This window comes from Lactuca serriola, chromosome 5, assembly GCF_051521515.1.
Source record: "Lactuca serriola cultivar US96UC23 chromosome 5, Lser_US96UC23_V15, whole genome shotgun sequence".
In the NCBI taxonomy this organism is placed as follows: domain Eukaryota; kingdom Viridiplantae; phylum Streptophyta; class Magnoliopsida; order Asterales; family Asteraceae; genus Lactuca; species Lactuca serriola.
In genome coordinates this window covers 358,589,873-358,610,961 of record NC_136412.1, presented here as the reverse complement: position 1 = coordinate 358,610,961, position 21,089 = coordinate 358,589,873, and the positions used below count along the sequence as shown (strand labels likewise).

Sequence of the window (21,089 nt, the reverse complement as noted above, 5' to 3'; positions counted from 1 at the left end):
TGTCAAACTAAAATTTGATGTAAACTTAATATCTTTTATCATATTTACTCGTAATATAAGTCTTTTCGGTGTGTCGTGGTAGTCATGTATCCTTCCATCATAGTGGATAATTTTGATGTATCATTTATAGTAATAATTTATTCTTCCATGAAATGAGTGCTCATTTATAATATTTTGTAGTCATGTATCCTTCCATAGATGTATCATTTATGGTTATAATTTATTCTTCCACCATTAAATGAGTGCTCATTTATAATATTTTATAGACCTTGAGATATTTGTTAATGTTTTTACTTTGCTTGCATAGTGTATACTTATTATAGAGTGGTGGTTCCGATACAAAGTTAGTAAATGCATCTTGTTGTTTGTTTTGGTCGGTGATCACTGATCATTCTGTGTTTAGGATCTATTTGCGGCGGTTAACCAAAGAAGTTGACACCCAATGACGAATTAATAGTAAACTTTGTGACAATGTGACTAATAGGGAGCAATGGCCATCTCTTTTCGAGTTAACATATAATGATATAAACACTACTTTTTACAAACGGATTGCATTCTTTTGTTAAACCTTTCATTGCTTCCTCTTTTGTAACAAAGTAAATTTTAAAACAAAATTTTCATTTTTGCAAACATCAAAAACCATCGTTTAATATTCCAAATTCAAACGTGAACAATGTTTCATAACAAAATACATCCCAATGATCATAAAATAGTTTCCCCGACAGTGTGTACGATCACGCCGGCGCCTTCCCACGGTCCTCGCTAGTACCTGAAACACATAACACAACAACTGTAAGCATAAATGCTTAGTGAGTTCCCCAAAATACAACTTACGCACATACGCCTTTCCAGGCCCTGACCTTCCGGTCCATGTGTCTCAGGGGACTTCCGTCCCGACTAGGTAAACCTTCCGGTCCTACCTACGTCAACCTTACGGTCCACATCACAGCGCCTTCCGGCCCATAACATATACGCCTTCCGGCCCATATTAAGCATATCATACATGGCACATATAAACGATTAACTTATCACATACAATGCATATAACTCATAACATATCCGACCTTCCGGTCACACGATAAAACCCTTCCGGGTACAGTATAGTGAGAAAACTCACCTAGTGGAAAGTCTAAGATCTCGCGTACTCGCTATCTCCAAATCCCAACGACGACTCTACCTCGCCTAATCATAAAAATATCATTTAATAATCAAAGACTTCCACAACTAAAACTATACCCCTTATCATCATCCCTCATAGGGTAAAAGACCATTTTACCCTTCCTTGACCCAAAGTCTCCATGCTGACCAAAACCCTAAAAGTCAACAAAAGTCAACCCTGTGAGTACGCGGGGCGTACTGGTTGATGTACGCGGGGCGTACATCGCCAGCCCATGGATCGGGGTCTCCACCCAGTACGCTGCGCGTACTGGGAGTTACGCCCAGCGTAACCATCAGATTCTAACATACTTCATTTCTGGTCTTAATCGGTTAAGCCATTACTCCAACTTCTAGATCTGACTCTGTTTATGCGTCTAAACCCATAAAGTCGAGACCTTTAAGCCTTGGCATGGCTGTAAAGGCTCCAACACTTCTTAACATCATTCTATTCCAACTCAAGGACCTAAATCTCATGCATGGTGCAACATTCACGTCCAAGATGTCATTTTTATGAGTCTACAACTCCAAAAGACCAGAAGTATGATGGATCTAAGCTTATGGAGACCATTTGCACAAAAAGTCTCCACCTTTGGGACTAAAACCCTAGAAAATGGTACTTGAAGCATATAACATGAACCAAGTGACAAGATCTGAACTTTTTACCTGATAATGAAGCTTCAACCCTTGCAAAGCTCAGATCTACACTTGAACACCACTTCTAGCCTTCCCAATGAGTTCTTCTTCTCCTTTGCTACCTTGGAATGGCACCACCAAGCTTAGAATACTCACAAAATGGCTTAAGAACGAATGCACACTCTCTTTAGGGTTTCTCCCTGAGGGATGGTGGCTGAGAAGTCCAGCCACACATTCCTTTTATAGCCCTCCAAAGGAATTAGGGTTTTTAGGTTTGGACCGGTTATGCCCAACGTAACCTTGGGTACGCCCAACATACCTGAGGGTGAACGCGTCCAAATGAGGCGCGCGAGTACGCGCAACGTACACCTTGTACTCCCAGCGTACTCGCCTATCATGAAAACCCTAAAATGACAACATAACCAAGATGTAGGGCCAAATAGAAGAATACCTGGATTTCGGGCTGTTACAATTCTCCCCCACTAGAACCAGACTTCGTCCCCGAAGTCTCATACTGAAAACAACTCTGGATACTGATCCCGCATCTCAGACTCGGACTCCCATGTCAGCTCGGACCCCTTCCGATGTTGCCACTACACTTGTACCAGGGGTACTTCCTTGTTCCTCATAACCTTAACCTTCCGATCCCTGATCGCCAGTGGTCTCTCTACATAGTTCAGGCCCGCATCCACTTGAATATCATCTAATGGCACCACTGCCGACTCGTCGACAATACATTTCCTCAACTGCGAGACATGAACGGTATTATGGATCTGTCCCAACTCAGCAGGTAGATCCAACCGGTAGGCTACCCTGCCTACCCTAGCAATTACCCTGAAAGGTCCAATATACCGGGGTCCCAACTTGCCCCTCTTCCTGAATCGTATCACTCATTTCCAAGGATAGACCTTTAGGAGCACAAGGTCACCAACCTGAAACTCGAGCTCGGACCGACGCCTGTCCGTATAACTCTTCTGGCGACTCTGTGCGGTCAACAACCTCTGCCTGACCTGCTGAATCTGCTCGGTCGTCTGGAGTACAATCTCCATGCTACCCATCACCCGCTGCCCCACCTCTCCCCAGCAGATGGGGGTGCGACACTTCCTCCCATACAACAGCTCAAAGGGTGACATACCAATGCTCGAATGATGGTTGTTGTTGTACGAAAACTCTGCTAAAGGTAAATAGGTGTCCCAGCTCCCTCCAAAATCCAAAACACATGCTCGGAGCATATCCTCAAGCGTCTGAATCGTCCGCTCGCTCTGTCCGTCCGTCTGCGGGTGGTATTCGGTACTGAAATGCAGCCTCGTACCCAACTCCTCATGAAACTTCTTCCAAAACCTGGAAGTAAAACGCACATCCAGATCTGAAACAATCGACATCGGAACCCCATGCCGCGATACCACCTCCCTCACATATAATTCTGCCAACTTCTACGCAGAAGAGCTCTCACTGATGGCTAGAAAATGAGCACTCTTCGTCAATCTATCCACAATCACCCAAATCGCATCGACTCCCCTCGCAGTCCTCGGCAATTTGGTGATAAAATCCATGGTAATTTGTTCCCACTTCCATTCGGGAATCTCCAGTGGCTGCAATTTACCGTGCGGACGCTGGTGCTCGACCTTAACCTGACGACAAGTCAGGCACCTCTCGACGAACCATGCAACATCCCTCTTCATACAGGGCCACCAATACTCCTTCCTTAGGTCCAAATACATCTTAGTAGCCCCGGGATGAATCGAGAATTTCGATCGATGCGCTTCCTCCATCAAGATGGTATGCGTACCGCCCACAAACGGTACCCAAATCCGACCCTGAAAAGTCATAAGTCCCCGACCATCCGTAACGAATTTCGATACCTGTCCGACAACCCGCTCCCTCTTCTGGTTTTCTGGTCTCGCAGCCTCAGCCTGAGCTCCTCGGATGGTGTCTAAAATCGGGGTCATCACTGTCAACCTCATACAAATGTCTCAGATCGGGGCGCTTTCCGCCCTACGGCTCGATGCATCGGCCACCACATTATCCTTTCCCGGGTGGTACAGGATCTCACAATCATAATCCTTCACCACATCCAACCATCTCCTCTGTCACATATTCAGATTTGGATGATCCATCAAGTACTTCAGACTCTTGTGGTCCGTGTAGATGGTACACCGAACCCCATAAAGATAGTGCCGCCAGATCTTGAGGGCAAACACCACAGCCCCCAGTTCCAGGTCGTGGGTGGGATATCTCGACTCATGAGGCTTCAACTGCCTCGAAGCATATGTTATAACGTGTCCCCTCTGCATAAGCACCGCCCCTAAACCCGATATAGATGCATCACATTATACCATAAAATCCTCCATCCCTTCCGGGAGTGCAAGCACCGGGGCCTCGCACAATTTCTGACGAAGGGTCTCGAATGAGGACTGCTGCTCCGGTCCCCATGATAATGCAACACCCTTCTGGGTCATCCTAGTAAGTGGCACGACGATCTTGGAGAAATCCTTGATAAACCTCTGATAATAGCCGGCCAATCCCAGAAAACTCCTAATCTCAGTGGGCGATTTCGGCACTTCCCATCTCAACCCCGCCTCAATCTTGGCCTGATCGACCAATATCCCTTTCTGGTTAACAAGGTTCCCTAGGAACTGGACCTCCCGTAACCAGAAATCACACTTGGAGAATTTGGCATACAGCCTCTCCGATCTCAATACTCCAAGAATTTCCCTCAAATGCTCCTCATGCTGCTCCCTAGACCTCGAATATACAAAAATATCATCAATGAATACGATCACCGACCGATCCAGCATCGGCCTGCACACCCTATTCATAAGATCCATGAACGCAGCCGGGGCATTGGTGAGCCCAAAAGGCATCACCACAAACTCATAATGTCCATAACGAGTTCTGAATGCAGTCTTCTGAATATCTTCATCCCGAACCCTCATCTGATGATAACCTAACCTCAAGTCTATCTTGGAGAACCAAGATGCCCCTGCAACTGATCGAACAAATCATCGATCCGGTGTGAACCATCCTTTTTCTTGACAAATAAAATCGGTGCTCCCCAAGGTGAGCTACTCGGTCGAATAAACCCCTTTCCCAACAGCTCCTGAAGCTACGAGGATAACTCCTGCATTTCTGGTGGAGTGAGGCGATAAGGCGCCTTGGCGATGGGCGCCGCTCCCGGAACCAGATCGATACGGAACTCCACTTTACTTTCCGGAGGCACACCTGGTAATTCTTCGGGGAACACATCCGAAAACTCGCATACTACTGGAACGTCGTCAACCGAATTAGGCCTTCCCGTGGCCACTCGAGTGTCCATCACGTAGGCTATGAATCCACTGCAGCCCTGCTGCAAACTCTGCCTCGCCCTGGCAGCCGAACAAAACGCTGACCCACACCGGGTCCCCTCGCCATACACAGTAAGCACTCCCCCACTAGGGTCTCGTATAGTCACCAGTTGTCTCTCGCAGTCAATGACTGCCCCAAAACTTATTCAACCAGTCTATGCCCACGATGACGCAGACATCCCCCATCGCTATAGGAACCAAGTCTATAGGGAACTTGACCCCAAAAATCTCGAGCACACATCCTCGAATCATGTCAGTGGCATATACCGCTTTCTCATATGCTATAGAAACCCGCAGAGGTCGACTCATCACCTCCCGATCAATACCGATGTGCTGGCTAAAAGCCAAAGATACAAAAGACCGACTCGCACCCGAGTCAAATAATACCAAGGTAGGTACAGAATTCACAAGAAAAGTACCTACGCATATCATAATATAAGCACAATATCTTAGCATAAAAGTAAATACACGAAAGAATACATACCAGCTACGACATCGGGCGTCGCGCGGACCTCCTCCGCAGTCAACTGAAAAGCTCTCCCACGAGCCTTCGGAGCCTCGGCTTTCACCGGCCGAGTCTCGGTAACCCTGGCAGTAGGCGCAGATCCCTGGCGAAGCTGAGGGCACTCGGCCTTCCGATGGCCGGTCTGGTTGCAATGAAAGCAAACCATAGATCCCTTGGGGCAATCCCTAGCAATGTGCCCCTCCTTGCCACACTTGTAGCAAGCACCCGATCGACATGCCCCCTCATGACCCTTGCCGCACTTTCCACAAGTGCGGCCCTTCTGACCTCCCGTCCTCGAATCGGCGGACTTGGTCCGCTTGGCTGCCGGCTGGGACTGAGCCGGCCGCCGATCCACCCGCTGAGACTCGGCCTCCTCCCTGGCCTGGGTCTCTAACTCGATCTCTCTCTTCCTGGCATTCGCCTGGAGCTCAGCAAAGGTCTGGTATGACGAGTTCGATACGAACTCCCGGATATCCCTCCTCAGTATACCCAAATATCAGCTCATCCGAGCCTGCTCAGTGGATACCTGCTCAGGGCAAAACATCGCCCTCTCATGAAACTTCCGAGTGATCACCGTAACAGAATCATTACCCTGCTTGAGGGTCAAGAACTCCTGAACCAACCGTTCCCTCTCCACCGGGGGAACATACTCGTCTCTGAACATAGCAATAAATCTCTCCTAAGTCACGGCTGAAACCTCCGCAAGAGTGATCGCCATCACGAACTTCCACCAATCCTTTGCTCCTAGGCGGAGCTGGTTCAAAGCGAACCGTACCCTCAGATGCTCCGGACATGAACAAGTGTAGAAGCACCCCTCAATATCAGCAATCCATTTCATCGCAGCGATCGGATCCTGCGTCCCGTCAAACTCGGGTGGCTTTGTGTTGCTGAACTCCCGGAACAGCAACGAGTCACCTCCCTGTGGTCTGGCAGCGGCCACAGCTGCGGTAGCTACGGCGGCTGCGACCTCAGTCACCGCGGCGTACCGCTCATCAAAAGTCTCCATCAGTGTGGTCTTAATAGACCCAAACATCTCCGAAATCTCGGCCCGGATCGCCGCAGCCACCTCCTCGTGAATCATCTGACGAAGCTCCTCGTCACTCACACCGCTCGTACCAGGTCTGTGGCGTGGTCCAACCATGATGCCTCTGAAATACAACATAAAAATATCAGAGACTCCATCGAGCATACTCGCACTCAATAACTCAACCCTACTCGGTCTCCGATACCCAAGGATTCTTACTTGGGTTGCCCACTGACCCGGTGTCTTCAGTAGTACGGGTCCAATACTACTAACTACACCGCATCAGCATTCACCCCAAGTCCTCCTCCCCGAACCCCGGATCATGAGTACTCTATTCTTGCTATGCACTAGCTACCCACTTGCTCTCAAAGCATCTCATAGCAGCAGTTTTCCCTAGACTAAGGCATCACAAATCAGGCCACTCTAGTCCTAATATAAATACCTAGTCTACTAGCATGCGTATCATATCATAACATATATTGTAAGAGTATTTTGGGGATTTTACCGTTCGGGCGTTGGCTGACCATACACACTGCTTCTCCTTTGGTTGTTTCGAAATCTCTTATCAAATTTTTATTGCTTTTATTAATTAAAAATTTTCTCAAATCCCCGGTTTGAGTTCAGTTACGCCCGAAGGTGTATCCGAATCCCTCAAACCAAGGCTCTGATACCAACTTGTAACAACGTAAATTTTAAAACAAAATTTTCATTTTTGCAAACATCAAAAACCATCGTTTAATATTCCAAATTCAAACGTGAACAATGTTTCATAACAAAATACATCCCAATGATCATAAAATAGTTTCCCCGACAATGTGTACGATCACGTCGACGCCTTCCCACGGTCCTCGCTAGTACCTGAAACACATAACACAACAACTGTAAGCATAAATGCTTAGTGGGTTCCCCAAAATACAACTTACGCACATACGCCTTTCCAGGCCCTGACCTTCCGGTCCATGTGTCTCAGGGGACTTCCGTCCCGACTAGGTAAACCTTCCGGTCCTACCTACGTTAACCTTACGGTCCACATCACAGCGCCTTCCGGCCCATAACATAAAGCCTTCCGGCCCATATTAAGCATATCATACATGGCACATATAAACGATTAACTTATCACATACAATGCATATAACTCATAACATATCCGACCTTCCGGTCACACGATAAAACCCTTCCGGGTACAGTATAGTGAGAAAACTCACTTAGTGGAAAGTCTAAGATCTCGCGTACTCGCTATCTCCAAATCCCAACGACGACTCTACCTCGCCTAATCATAAAAATATCATTTAATAATCAAAGACTTCCACAACTAAAACTATACCCCTTATCATCATCCCTCATAGGGTAAAAGACCATTTTACCCTTCCTTGACCCAAAGTCTCCATGCTGACCAAAACCCTAAAAGTCAACAAAAGTCAACCCTGTGAGTACGCGGGGAGTACTGGTTGATGTACGCGGGGCGTACATCGCCAGCCCATGGATCGGGGTCTCCACCCAGTACGTTGCGCGTACTGGGAGTTACGCCCATCGTAACCATCAGATTCTAACATACTTCATTTCTGGTCTTAATCGGTTAAGCCATTACTCTAACTTCTAGATCTGACTCTGTTTATGCGTCTAAACCCATAAAGTCGAGACCTTTAAGCCTTTGCATGGCTGTAAAGGCTCCAACACTTCTTAACATCATTCTATTCCAACTCAAGGACCTAGATCTCATGCATGGTGCAACATTCACGTCCAAGATGTCATTTTTATGAGTCTACAACTCCAAAAGACCAGAAGTATGATGGATCTAAGCTTATGGAGACCATTTGCACAAAAAGTCTCCACCTTTGGGACTAAAACCCTAGAAAATGGTACTTGAAGCATATAACATGAACCAAGTGACAAGATCCGAACTTTTTACCTGATAATGAAGCTTCAACCCTTGTAAAGCTCAGATCTACACTTGAACACCACTTCTAGCCTTCCCAATGAGTTCTTCTTCTCCTTTGCTACCTTGGAATGGCACCACCAAGCTTAGAATACTCACAAAATGGCTTAAGAACGAATGCACACTCTCTTTAGGGTTTCTCTCTGAGGGATGGTGGCTGAGAAGTCCAGCCACACATTCCTTTTATAGCCCTCCAAAGGAATTAGGGTTTTTAGGTCTGGACCGGTTATGCCCAGCGTAACCTTGGGTACGCCCAGTGTACCTGAGGGTGAACCCGTCCAAATGAGGCGCGCGAGTACGCGCAGCGTACACCTTGTACGCCCAACGTACTCGCCTATCATGAAAACCCTAAAATGACAACATAACCAAGATGCAGGGCCAAATAGAAGAATACCTGGATTTCGGGCAGATTTTAAAACAGGAAACTTTATTTATTTTGTTTTAAAAAATGGCCCATTTGTTTATTTTTTAAACCAAGCACCATTTATGCATTTTTTTAGAAAATAAGGACCATTTATGCATTTATTTTCCGGACAACAAGAACTATTTGTGGTTTGTGATTAGGAAGTGAAGACTTCGTTTGTGCAATAATATTGGTTTTGGGTTGTATGAACTTTTCATATTAGATATTTCTACTTTTTAGTAATGCGTTCATGTTTTTTTAAGTAATATCCAGGGTCTTATATATATATATATATATATATATATATATATATATATATATATATATATATATATATGGAAAAAGTGAATATACCTTAAGGGTATATAAGCTTAGGTACCCAAACTCACTATAATTAGTAGTTTTGTTAGATATATTTATTATAATGTTCTTAAACTTCAACCTCTAACTTAATTTACTTTGAAGATTTTTGAAATTTCACTATTATCTTCCTCTTATATCATATTTTTTTGTCGAACACCTAATAGACTATATATATTATAGTTGAAAACGAAAAGTATATAAGAGAAAGATAAATGTGAAATTTATGAAAATTTTAAAAGTAATCAAGTTATAAGTTGAATTATAAGAACAATTAGACAATTATAATTTAAATATATAATACAAAACGATGTAGTATAGTGAGTTTGTGTACCTAAATTTATATTGGAATTCATTTTTTAAGTTAACTATTCATGAACCATTCATTTTTAATAATTTGTTCACAGGACCGTTATGTTACTTTACCTAATATATCATTTTCTTCCACACATATAATGATTCTTTAAATTTTCAATTTTTGTTTACTTGTCGATAGAAGAATATGTGTTTGGCCAAAAAAAAATGATTTTTTTTGAAAAGGCGACACCTAATAAAACAAAAATCGAGAAAACTATGCAAAATTTTCAAACACAGTTCTTAACAAAAGATTATTATAAACACAAAATCATAGTTTTCTATGAAAAATAAATATATTGGCTAAACCAAAAATTAAAAAATACGTTTCAATGTCTGGAATCAAGACTAATCTTACCCAAAAATAGCATCACCGACGCATAATTCAAAATCCGTCTTCTTGACTATGTTGTTTACTGTTTGTTCGTGCTCTCCGGCTCAAAGGCACCTCCGACTTGGTCACCCATTTATACTACATTCGTTGTCTTTCAAAAACATCTCTCCACTCGATCTTTAATTTGTTATTATTTCATTGTCTTTGTTTGTCTTCGTAAGTGATCTTCGGTGTTCTAAGGCGATTTATTTAAAAAACATCTCTCCGCTCAATTCATTTCTCACATGCCATCCGATTTACTCTTTTGTAACACCTCTAACTTCTGTTCTATGTACATTTGCAGCCCCTTTTTTTTACTTTCATTATTATAATAACCTAATTTTGTAATTTTCCATATACCAATTTTCATTTACTTCATTGATTGTGGCTGTTTTATTTTATGATCAAAATTATATTTTATAATTATATGACATTTTTTTTTTATTAATTCATACATACATAATATCCAATGTATCTAGATTTCGTATATTTATTTGAATCAATCATTATAAAATTACATGACAATCACATACCTCTCTTATTATTTTTTAAAACAATTGATTAATACTTATAATTCATAATAAATGAAAATTTGTTAAATTCTTTAACTGGACCTGCAAAGCCCAATCCAAATAATATCAACCCAAACCCATTCCTTATATCTTCTACAAATACGTTTATAAGCCTCCCTAGGGTTTCCTCTTTTCCCCCATTCGAGCCGAGGACCCAGCAGGAAGAAAGAAAGAGGCAGAGCCGCCGCCGCACTAGCCGGAGTCGACAATCTCAGGTTCGTTTCTTCATTCGTGTAACGGATTACTTCATGTCTGTGTTTTCCTTCATTCAATAGAATAATCACTTGTTTCACATAAAAGTAGTAATATCCACGGTATGATTATGATGACAGGTCTGCATTAGTTCAATAATAATAGCTCAATTGAAATCCCTCAGTATCGCGTCATTTTTTTATACGCAAAGTTTTTGTTCTTTGTGTTGGAAAAGAATTAGGAAATGGCTATGGATACACGAAAGTGCTTACTCAGGCGTACAGTGTTATCTGTTGCTTATAAAGTCTAGTTTAAAATCATGTATTTTCGATAATTATGAATCTGGTTTAGCATATATGATTATACTTTCTCTACTCTAAAGATAAACCCGATTCAAAATCTAATTGACGCCTTCCTAGGCCCCACGTATTTTCTCTAGTATGTTTGTTGTATTTGATGACAATAATGAGAAATTTTAATGGATCTATTGCTTTTAGCAGTGAAAATGGCGGACACCAAGGCAGTGACTATTCGAACAAGGAAGTTCATGACAAATAGACTTCTTTCCAGGAAGCAATTCGTAAGTTATTTGTACAACTTAAACTTATAAAAATAATACTATGTGATAATGCTAATATACTTTTATGTTTGAAATTAACTCTTTTTAAAACAATGTCTGCATGGATATTTTTAGGTTATTGATGTGCTTCATCCTGGCAGGCCAAATGTCTCCAAGGTTTGACACTAATCAATTCATAAATTCATATGTTACACCATTTAATCAACAACTTGTTATTGAAAATCATTTTATTTATTTATTTAAGGCTGAATTGAAGGAGAAGTTGGCAAGGATGTATGAGGTGAAAGACCCAAGTTCTATCTTTGTATTCAAGTTCAGGACCCATTTTGGTGGAGGAAAATCTACTGGTTTTGGTTTGATCTATGATTCTGTTGAGAATGCTAAGAAATACGAGCCAAAATACAGACTTGTCAGGGTAATTCTCAACAAATTTTGAACTTTAATCTTTATGATTCTTGGATATTAAATTAAGCTTTTTGTTGTTTTTTTCTTTTTTTTGCAGAATGGATTGGATACCAAGATTGAGAAGTCAAGGAAACAGCTAAAGGAAAGGAAGAACAGGGCAAAGAAGATTAGAGGTGTAAAAAAGGTAAACCTCTTATACCCACATTGCTATAACATTAGTATTATTTTTTTTATGTGATTTTTTTCTTAAAATTTGGTTTCATTTTGTTTTGCAGACAAAGGCTGGGGATGCTGCCAAGAAGAAGAAGTGAGAGGAATTGAGAGATTTTGTGTGGTTATTTTGCATGTTGGTTTTAGCATTTTTGAAGTTGTATTTCTTGGAATTAAGTTAAATGTAGGTTTTCAACTTTTTAAAAAAAATGGAGATTGGTATTCTGTAGTTTTATCTTGATCTTCACAAATCATGTTGGTTTTCTTTAAAAGATTTTCATGTTTGAAGTTGTATTGATTCCTTCGTGTCATGTAGAGGATACTATTGCCTGCCATCCATTAAAACATTAGCAATTCTGGACTTTTAAATATGTTGATAAATAAAAAATTAGTAAGTTAACTGCCCTTTTTACAATAATCGAGAATTAGTAGGTTAACTTGTGAATCTAAAGAAGAATCATCTTTATAAAAAAAACTTTTCTCAATATAATATTAACTTTTGTAAAATTGAGGTCCTAAAATCATACAATATCAAGATATGATCATAATAACATCCTTAGAAATGTCTAGTACTAGTATTGTTTTTAACTAATTGAACATGAATCCTGGAAAATTCTTTTGATTTTTTTATTTCTAAATAGTGGAATGGAGATTGTTCTTTTTTCATGCTTTTGGTAGGCCCATAATGGTTCTTATAATCATGATTTTACAAATCAGACTATTGAGAGGATCCAGTAGGCCCGGAGTAGGCTCCAGACTGTTCAGAGTCGGTAGAAGAGCTACGCCGACAAGAGATGTTGGGACTTAGAGTTCTAGGTGGGCAACATGGTCTCCTGAAGGTGTCACCCTGGAAGGGTGTCATTCAGTTCTGGAAACGGGGCAAGTTGGGCCCCAAGTACATCGGTCCGTTTAGGGTATTGGTCTGGGTGGGTCTGGTTGCTCACCGATTAGACCTTCTAGGAGAGCTCAACAAAATCCACAACACTTTTCACGTTTTGCAGTTGCGGAAGTGCTTAGTGGATGATTCAGCAGTGGTACTCTTAAAAGATATTCAAGTTGGTAACAACCTGAATTACATTGAGAGACCGGTGGCGATTCTGGATCGCAAGACGAAGGAGTTTAGAAACAAAAGGGTTGAGCCAGTGAAGGTGCAGTGACAGCACAGCAAGGGCTCATAGTGGACTTGGGAGCCCAATGAGGAGATGAGGGAGCACTACCTTGAGTTTTTTTTTTTTTTTTTTTTTTTTTTTTTTTTTTTTTTTTTTTCCCAGATGCAGCAGACTTCGAGGACGAAGTCTAAGACAAGGGGGGGGGGGGGGGGGGAGAATTGTAACGCCCGATTCCCTGCTTGTGGAAGAAGAAGAAGTTGGAGGACTCAAGAGAAAAATTATAGATCCAGAAGTTTCATCCCTTTAGCTGCATTTTCTGGTAATAAAGCCTCAAACTTGATCATTCTCTTCTTAGATCTATTTATGACCTCTTTTGAGGGTTTTTGGTCCAAGATTTGCTAACTTGTGGGTAAGTATTGACCCATGAGTTGCTTTTCCAGATCTAGTGCCTTGAGAGGCTGTGAGGACATAAATGTGCAAACTTTATGACCTTAGAGTCCTCATGCAAGTGCTAAAGAAGTATTTATGGCCTTTTGAGCCTAAAAAGGCCATGCATGGAAGCAAGCTTGAGACTTTTAGTGATCATCTGATAGCTAGACCCTAGATCTAGGTTTGCATGCGTGGATTTGAGATTCTAAGGATTTTTGGACAAGATCCATGTGCCAAAAGAATTAAGGTTTTGTCTAAACCCTTTAAGAAGAGTTATAAACGGTCATTTTACCCTTAGAAAGGCCATTCCAGTGAGCAAACGAACTAAGGACCTTGGATCCAGAAGGTAGGAGCTTAATCCATAGTGATGGCTCAATCAGACAGGGGAACTCGACGAGTATAGGAAAAGACTCGACAAGTTGAAGCGGGGTGTCCTGATCTTTATGACAGGAAGAACTCGACGAGTGGACTTAGTTGACCACGTGTCTGAGTTGTTCATGAACTCGCCGAGTTGGGAGATGACTCGACGAGTTGGGGTTGACTGGGAGTTGACCTTGACTTTGACTTTGACAAGGATGTTGACTTTGACCAGGGGTAGATGGTCATTTTACCCTAAGAAGGATTATCAGATTTTGATTAAGTGTTGTTATGGAATTGATAGCCGGAGATTCGCCGGAGCAGCAGACAGGGATTCCTCACTCGAGTTTTCAGTAGTCAGTCTTGCGAGGTGAGTTCCCTTTTAATAGGAACGGGTCAAAGGCACCAAGGCCGACCCGTATATGTGATATGTTAATAACTGAGTGTGGGCGGGGACCGAATCTCCTAGCAGTCGAGTGTGGGCGGGCCCGAATCTCATAGTATTATTTGAGTATAGTTATGTGATTGCTTCATAGATATACTTGTTGTCTGTGTGATACTTGTATGCATGTTAGTAGCGGAGTGTAGGCGGGGCCTGAATCTCCTAGACAGCGATGTGTGGGCGGGGCCCGAATCTCCATGAGAGTGGGCGGGGCCCGTATCTCCTAGTTGTATATTATTTGTATGGTATGTGGTAGTTTGGGGGAGCTCACTAAGCTTTGTGTTTACAATTTTCAGTTTTGGTTTTAGCTACTTCCACTAGCAAATGGAAGAGCTCGGGATGATCGCATGACACACACCACAATCTTTAGCCTGAGAGATTTACTCTGATATTTGATATGTTGACATATATTATGATATTTTAAGACACATGGTTTATGATTTTATGCTGTGGCGATGATATTATGGTTTTAATAATGATTTAAAAACAAATTTTTTGGGTTGTATTTTTGGGACGTTTTAGTTTTCATTTTCCGTTTTTTGTTTTCCTTTTTCAGTTTTTGTTGGAAAATTTAGTTTAGTTAAAACTTATTCATTTTTCATTTTCAGTTTTAGAAAATTAGAAAACATGTTTAGATGTGTATTTTTCTATCAGTTTTCATTTTTAGAAAACAATAGCGGTGGTAGGGTGGGGGTGGGGGTGGTGGTGGCGGTGGTGGTGATGGCGACAGTAGTGGTGGTGGTCGCGATGATTATTGTAGGTCGATGATTGTTGTAGTGGTGTTGGGTGGGTGAGTGTGTTTGTGTTTGCAGGTGCGGGTGCGGGTGTGGGTGTGTTGTGTGTGTTTGTGGGGGTAGGTGTGGGTTTGTGTGTGTATGTGTGTGGGTTTGTGTGTGTGTGTGTGTGTTTGTGGGGATAAGGGTGGGAATGGGGATGGGTGTGTGATTATCAGTTTTCCAAAAATTTCTATTTTTTTTGTAATTTTAGAAAACAGAAAATTTTGCGGTGCGTTTGGTTGTGGAAAACTGTTTTTATTTTCTAAGAAAATGTTTTCAGAAAATAGAGTTAAGTTTTCATTTTCAGTTTCAATGAAAATGTGTTTGGTTGGAAGCGGTGGAGTTTTCGTTTTCCAACTTAGAAATTTGAAAAACTCTAGAAAACTGTAAAACTCGCTTTTTCTAGTTTACATATAATTTGGAAAACTGAAAATTTTCATTTTGTTAGAAAACTTTGGAAAACTGAAAGAACCAAACGCGTTTTCAAAATTTTCGTTTTTCTTGAAAAAATTTCCTATAAAACTAGAAAATTTTCCACAACCAAACGCACCCTTGATTTTCCGTGAAAAATTTAGAAAATAGATGAGCTAAATGTATTTTCAAAATTCTCATTTTTCTTGGAAATTTTTTCCGGAAAACGGCTCATTTTTCCGCAACTAAACGCAACCTTAGGGCGCGTTTGGTTGTGGAAAACTGTTTTCATTTTCTAAGAAAATATTTTCAGAAAAGGGAGTTGAGTTTTCATTTTAAGTTTGCAATGAAAATTTTAGAAAACGCGTTTGGTTGGAAGCGGTGGAGTTTTCATTTTCCGCCTTAGAAATTTGGAAAACTTTGGAAAACTGTAGAATTCGCTTTTCTAACTTACATACAATTTTGAAAACTGAAAATTTTCATTTTCTTAGAAAACTTTGGAAAAGTGAACGAACCAAATGCGTTTTCAAAATTTCCATTTTTCTTGGAAAATTTTCCACAACCAAACGCACCCTTAGGTTGCGTTTAGTTACGGAAAAACAATTTTCATTTTCCGTTTTTTGTTTTCCCTTTTCGATTTTCGTTTTCCGTTTTCATTGAAAAATTTAGAAAACACGTTTAGTTAAACTTATTCATTTTTAATTTTCAGTTTTAGAAAATTAGAAAACATGTTTAGACGTATATTTTTCTATCGGTTTTCATTTTTAAAAAACGGTAGCGATGGTAGGGAGTGGGTGGGGGAGGTGACGGTAGCGGGTCGGCGGCGGTGGTGGTGATGACAGGCGATGGTGGTGGCGGCGGCAATTGTGTCAGTGGTGGTGATGGTGGCGGCAGCGGTGGTGGTGGTGCTAGTGACGGGTTAGTGGTGGTGGTGGTGATGGTAGGTCGGTGATTGTCGTGGTGGTTTTGGGTGGGTGGGGGTGCGAGTATGTGTTTGTGGGGGTAGGTGTAGGTTTGTGTATGTGTGGGTGTGTGTGTCTGTGAGGGTGGGGGTGGGGTAGGTGTGGGTGGGTATGTATGTGTGTATGTGTGGGTTGGTGTGTGTGTGTGTGTGTATGGGTGGGTATGTATGTGTGTGTGTGTGCGGGTGGGTGTGTTTGTGGGTGTGTGTGTGTGTTTGTGGGTGGGTGTGTGTGGATGGGTATGTATGTGTATGTGTGTGTGTGTGTGGGGGGGGGGGTTGGTGTGTGTGTGTGTGTGCGGGTGGGTGGGTGTGTGTGTGGGTAGGTATGTATGTGTGTGTGTTTGTGGGTGTGTGTGTATGTGTGTGGGTTGGTGTGTGTGTGTGTGTGCGGGTCGTTGTGTCCGTGTGTGTGTGTGTGGGTATGTATGTATGTGTGTGTGTGTGTTTGTGGGTGGGTGTGTGTGGGTGGGTATGTGTGTGTGTGTGTTTGTGGGTGGGTGTGTGTGTGGGTGGGTATGTATGTGTGTGTGTGTGAGTGGGTATGTATGTATGTGTGTGTGTGTGTGTTTGTGTGTGTGTGTGTGCGGATGGGTGTACGTGTGGGGGTGGGGGTAGATAGAGGTGGATCGGGTGGAGTGGGTGTGTGTTTATAGAAAAATTTTGGAATTAGAAAAATGTGGAAAACAATGATTATCAGGGTGCGTTTAGTTGCGGAAAAATGGGCCGTTTTCCGGAAAAATTTTCCAAGAAAAATGAGAATTTTGAAAACGTGTTTAGTTCGTCTATTTTTCTAAAATTTTCACGGAAAATGAAAATTTTCCGTTTTCTAAAATTACAAAGAGGTTGGAAATATTTGGAAAACTGGTAATCATTGTTTTCCATATTTTTCTAATTCCAAATTTTTTCTAAAATATAAACACACACCCACTCCCCCCCCACCTTAACACCCCCACCCACCCATACATACATACCCACCCCCACACACAACAACCCACAAACACACACATACATACATACCCGTCCACTCACACACACACACACACACACCAACCCACAAACACACACACACACACCAACCCACAAACATACATACACACACATGCATACCCATCTACTCACACACCCACTCACACATACATACCCACACACACGCACATACATACCCACCAACACACCCACACACCCACACAAACACACTCACATACATACCAACCCACAAACACACACCTACATCACACAAACCCACACCTACCCCCACTCCCACCCTCACAGACACACACACTCACACACACACAAACCCACACCTACCCCCACAAACACACACATACACACAAAAATACACACTCGCACACCCACCCACCTAACACTACCACAACAATCACCGACCTACCATCACCACCACCACCACGACCACCACTAACCCGTCACTAGCACCACCACCATTGCCGTCGCCGCCATCACCATCACTAACACAATTGCCGCCGCCACCACCATCGCCGCCGACCCACTACCGTCACCTCCCCCACCCACACTGTACCACCGCTACCGTTTTCTAAAAATGAAAACCGATAGAAAAATACACATCTAAACACGTTCTCTAATTTTCTAAAACTGGAAATGAAAAATGAATAAGTTTTAATTAAACACGTTTTCTAAAATTTTCAATGAAAAATGAAAACAGAAAATGAAAATCGAAAAGGGAAAACAAAAAACGGAAAATGAAAATTGTTTTTTCGTAACTAAACGCAACCTCAGGATTCCAAAATTTTCCAACTTCTTTGTAATTTTAGAAAACGGAAAATTTTCATTTTCCGTGAAAAATTTAGAAAAATAGACGAACTAAACGCGTTTTCAAAATTCTCATTTTTCTTGGAAATTTTTTCCGGAAAACGACCCATTTTTCCGCAACTAAAAGCACCCTTAGCTTTTCTTTGGATGGAAATATGGAATGGTGAGTAGTGGCAATGGCGATCGCATGTGGGAATAGTATTGCCGACAATACGGATCATAGGCTTTTGTTCCCATTTTGAAGAACTGAAAACAAACACACCAACAACTCTTGATGATCAGCATGTTGCCCAAGATAGATAAGAATGGTGATTCTAATGGGTTTTGGCAGGGGCGGATCTAGGGGTGTTCGTTTAGATGGATCAGTTTGATCCGATCCAATCAAGTGAATCCAAATTGATTTCGGTTTTCAAAACATGGATCCGAATAGTCCAAACTAAATTCAAATCCGATCCGAACCAATCCGATTACAATTCGGTTGGATCGGTTTTTATAATTCGGTTTTCGAAAACCGAAACATTTTAAACCAACATATAATTATAATACTACCCAACTTTACACAAGAAGCGAAAACAAATTATTTAGTTGTAATTTTAAATTTATAAACAATTACTAAGAAAATATATTATAGATAAATATTTTATAGATAGAAAACTTTTGAGAGAAAATGCATATTAATGTTTTTTTTATCGGGTGAAATGTTTTGAACCTATTTGAAAAAATAAATTACAAAATTAATAAATAACTATAGATATATATTATAAATAAATAAATAATAAATGTTTATTCGGTTTTTTTGGACTATTCGGTTCTTATTTTATAAACCAAAACCAATCCAAAATCCATAATAATTCGGTTTTGTTGAAAACCAATCCAAAAATCCGAATATCCGAACCAAATAGTCCAATCCAAATTGTCCAGTTGGACAATTCGGTTTTATCCAAATAGCGAACAACCCTAGGCGGATCCCTTTAGGGGCCATGGCCCCCCTGTTTTTTTGCATTCTAATACCATATATATATATATATATATATATATATATATATATATATATATATATATATATATATATATATATATATATATATATATATATTATATCAGCTTATTTGTTTAGGGTGAATACTACTTATGGCCCCTCAGAATTTTCAAAACGCTAACAAGAGAGGATAATGCATCCATTATAACAGCTCGGTAGAATAAATTTTAAATTATTAATCTACAAATAAATATATATTTTCCAGCAAAAGAGCGTTACAATTATTGAGATAAAATAGGAAGAGAGAAGTTGCAGAAAATAAGAAAGATAACATATTCAAAGATCAAAGATCACTTAAAATATCTTCAAAAAAAAAAAAAACAGGGAGATACAATGAATGAGAGAGCGTCGCCTTCCACCGGAGAAGCGTTGCCAACAGCCGGAGAGTAACTACCCTGCCCTATCTCACCTTTCATGGTCGCCTTACTCACCCATACACCACCGCGAGGTATGCGTTCTTCTCATGGGGTAATCTTCCTTTGCTTTTTGAGGATTAGACTCTCCTGAGGTTATCTTTCTTTGCTTTTTGAGGATTAGACTCATTTATTTTATTTTATCAATGTCTTTGCTTTTGATGATTTAACAATGTTACTGTGACCTGTTGACATATTAGGTGTGACCTTAGGCTCTAGGACCTTTCAGACCTTGTCTTATGATTTTATATAGTGCATCGTACAACTCATCTCAACTGATTTCCTTTGTTTTTTTTCTTGTTTATCTTGTTAAGTAGAGAGATATTTGGTTAAATCGTCTAAACTTAATTGTATCTATAGGGTTAAAAGCTAATAAACTTTCATTTAGGTCCACGTGTGCAATATAGTTTTTTTTCTTTAATTATATTTGTTAGCATTCCCCTTTTGCCTAAATGTTATTTTTTCTTTGTTTCATCTAATTAGTTTTTAGTAGAAAATTTTGCTATGAGTGTAATAATTTCTTCAACTGTAATGAAATTGTCTGATTTTTATATTTATATTACTATAATTGTTATGTGAGTTGATTCTGGTTAGGATTTGAAAACAATATATATATATATATATATATATATATATATATATATATATATATATATATATATATATATATATAAGTTTGTTATCAGAATATCAGATATATGTATAATTTTTTTATTAGATTTCTAGTTTTGAAACAAATAGGTTGGATATATATATATATATATATATATATATATATATATATATATATATATATAGAGAGAGAGAGAGAGAGAGAGAGAGAGAGAGAGAGAGAGAGAGAGAATTCGGCCACCTCACTCTTATTGCTTGTGTTCCGCCCCGTTCTGAAATGGAATGATGAGTGGAGGCTCTTGGTAAAGAAACATATACATATATTTTTTCTTAAATAATAGTTTTACATTTTTTTTGGTCGTTTCTTTCTTTTAATATCTTGATTTTTCTAGTATGAAAATGGTGGTGGTGGTATGATCACGACTTGTTTTGATTTCTTGAAAAACTAACTTGGTAGGATCACAACTCGTTTCTCGTCAATAGCCATGGAAGCAACCAAAAAATCAGAAAAAAATATAAAATAAAATATTGGGCATTTTTGTCTTTTTACATGGATATTAACTGTGGTTAACAGGGGTTAACGGTACCAGGAACCAAGTTTGTTACCAAAACCCATTATAGGGACTATTGGTGTTACTTTTAAAAAACTAGTTTTTATTATAAACGTTTAGCGATGGTTGGAGTTTAACATTGTTTAAAC

At 40.5% G+C, this 21,089-nt stretch overlaps 1 protein-coding gene across 2 annotated transcripts; it reads left to right on the top strand.

The window, feature by feature from the left end:
* The first annotated feature begins 10,745 nt into the window (after window positions 1-10,745).
* Window positions 10,746-12,282, top strand: LOC145055642 (small ribosomal subunit protein eS24z-like). 2 transcript variants are annotated; one of them, XM_079004008.1, is made up of 6 exons: window positions 10,746-10,877; window positions 11,355-11,434; window positions 11,549-11,590; window positions 11,679-11,849; window positions 11,937-12,023; window positions 12,115-12,282. In XM_079004008.1, the coding sequence occupies exons 2-6, from the start codon at window positions 11,360-11,362 to the stop codon at window positions 12,148-12,150; spliced, it is 411 nt and encodes a 136-aa protein (XP_078860134.1). In that variant the 5' UTR covers window positions 10,746-10,877; window positions 11,355-11,359; the 3' UTR covers window positions 12,151-12,282. The 2 variants fall into 2 exon arrangements, with proteins under 2 accessions (XP_078860134.1, XP_078860135.1); XM_079004009.1 differs by having other exon boundaries at window positions 10,770-10,877; window positions 11,352-11,434.
* The last annotated feature ends 8,807 nt before the right edge of the window (window positions 12,283-21,089 follow it).

Coding starts and splice junctions, on each gene's coding strand:
- LOC145055642 (XM_079004008.1), top strand. CDS start 11,360: ATGGCGGACACCAAGGCAGTGACTATTCGAACAAGGAAGTTCATGACA. Junction 11,591..11,678: donor GCAGGCCAAATGTCTCCAAG/GTTTGACACTAA, acceptor TATTTATTTAAG/GCTGAATTGAAGGAGAAGTT. Junction 11,850..11,936: donor CAAAATACAGACTTGTCAGG/GTAATTCTCAAC, acceptor TTTTTTTTGCAG/AATGGATTGGATACCAAGAT.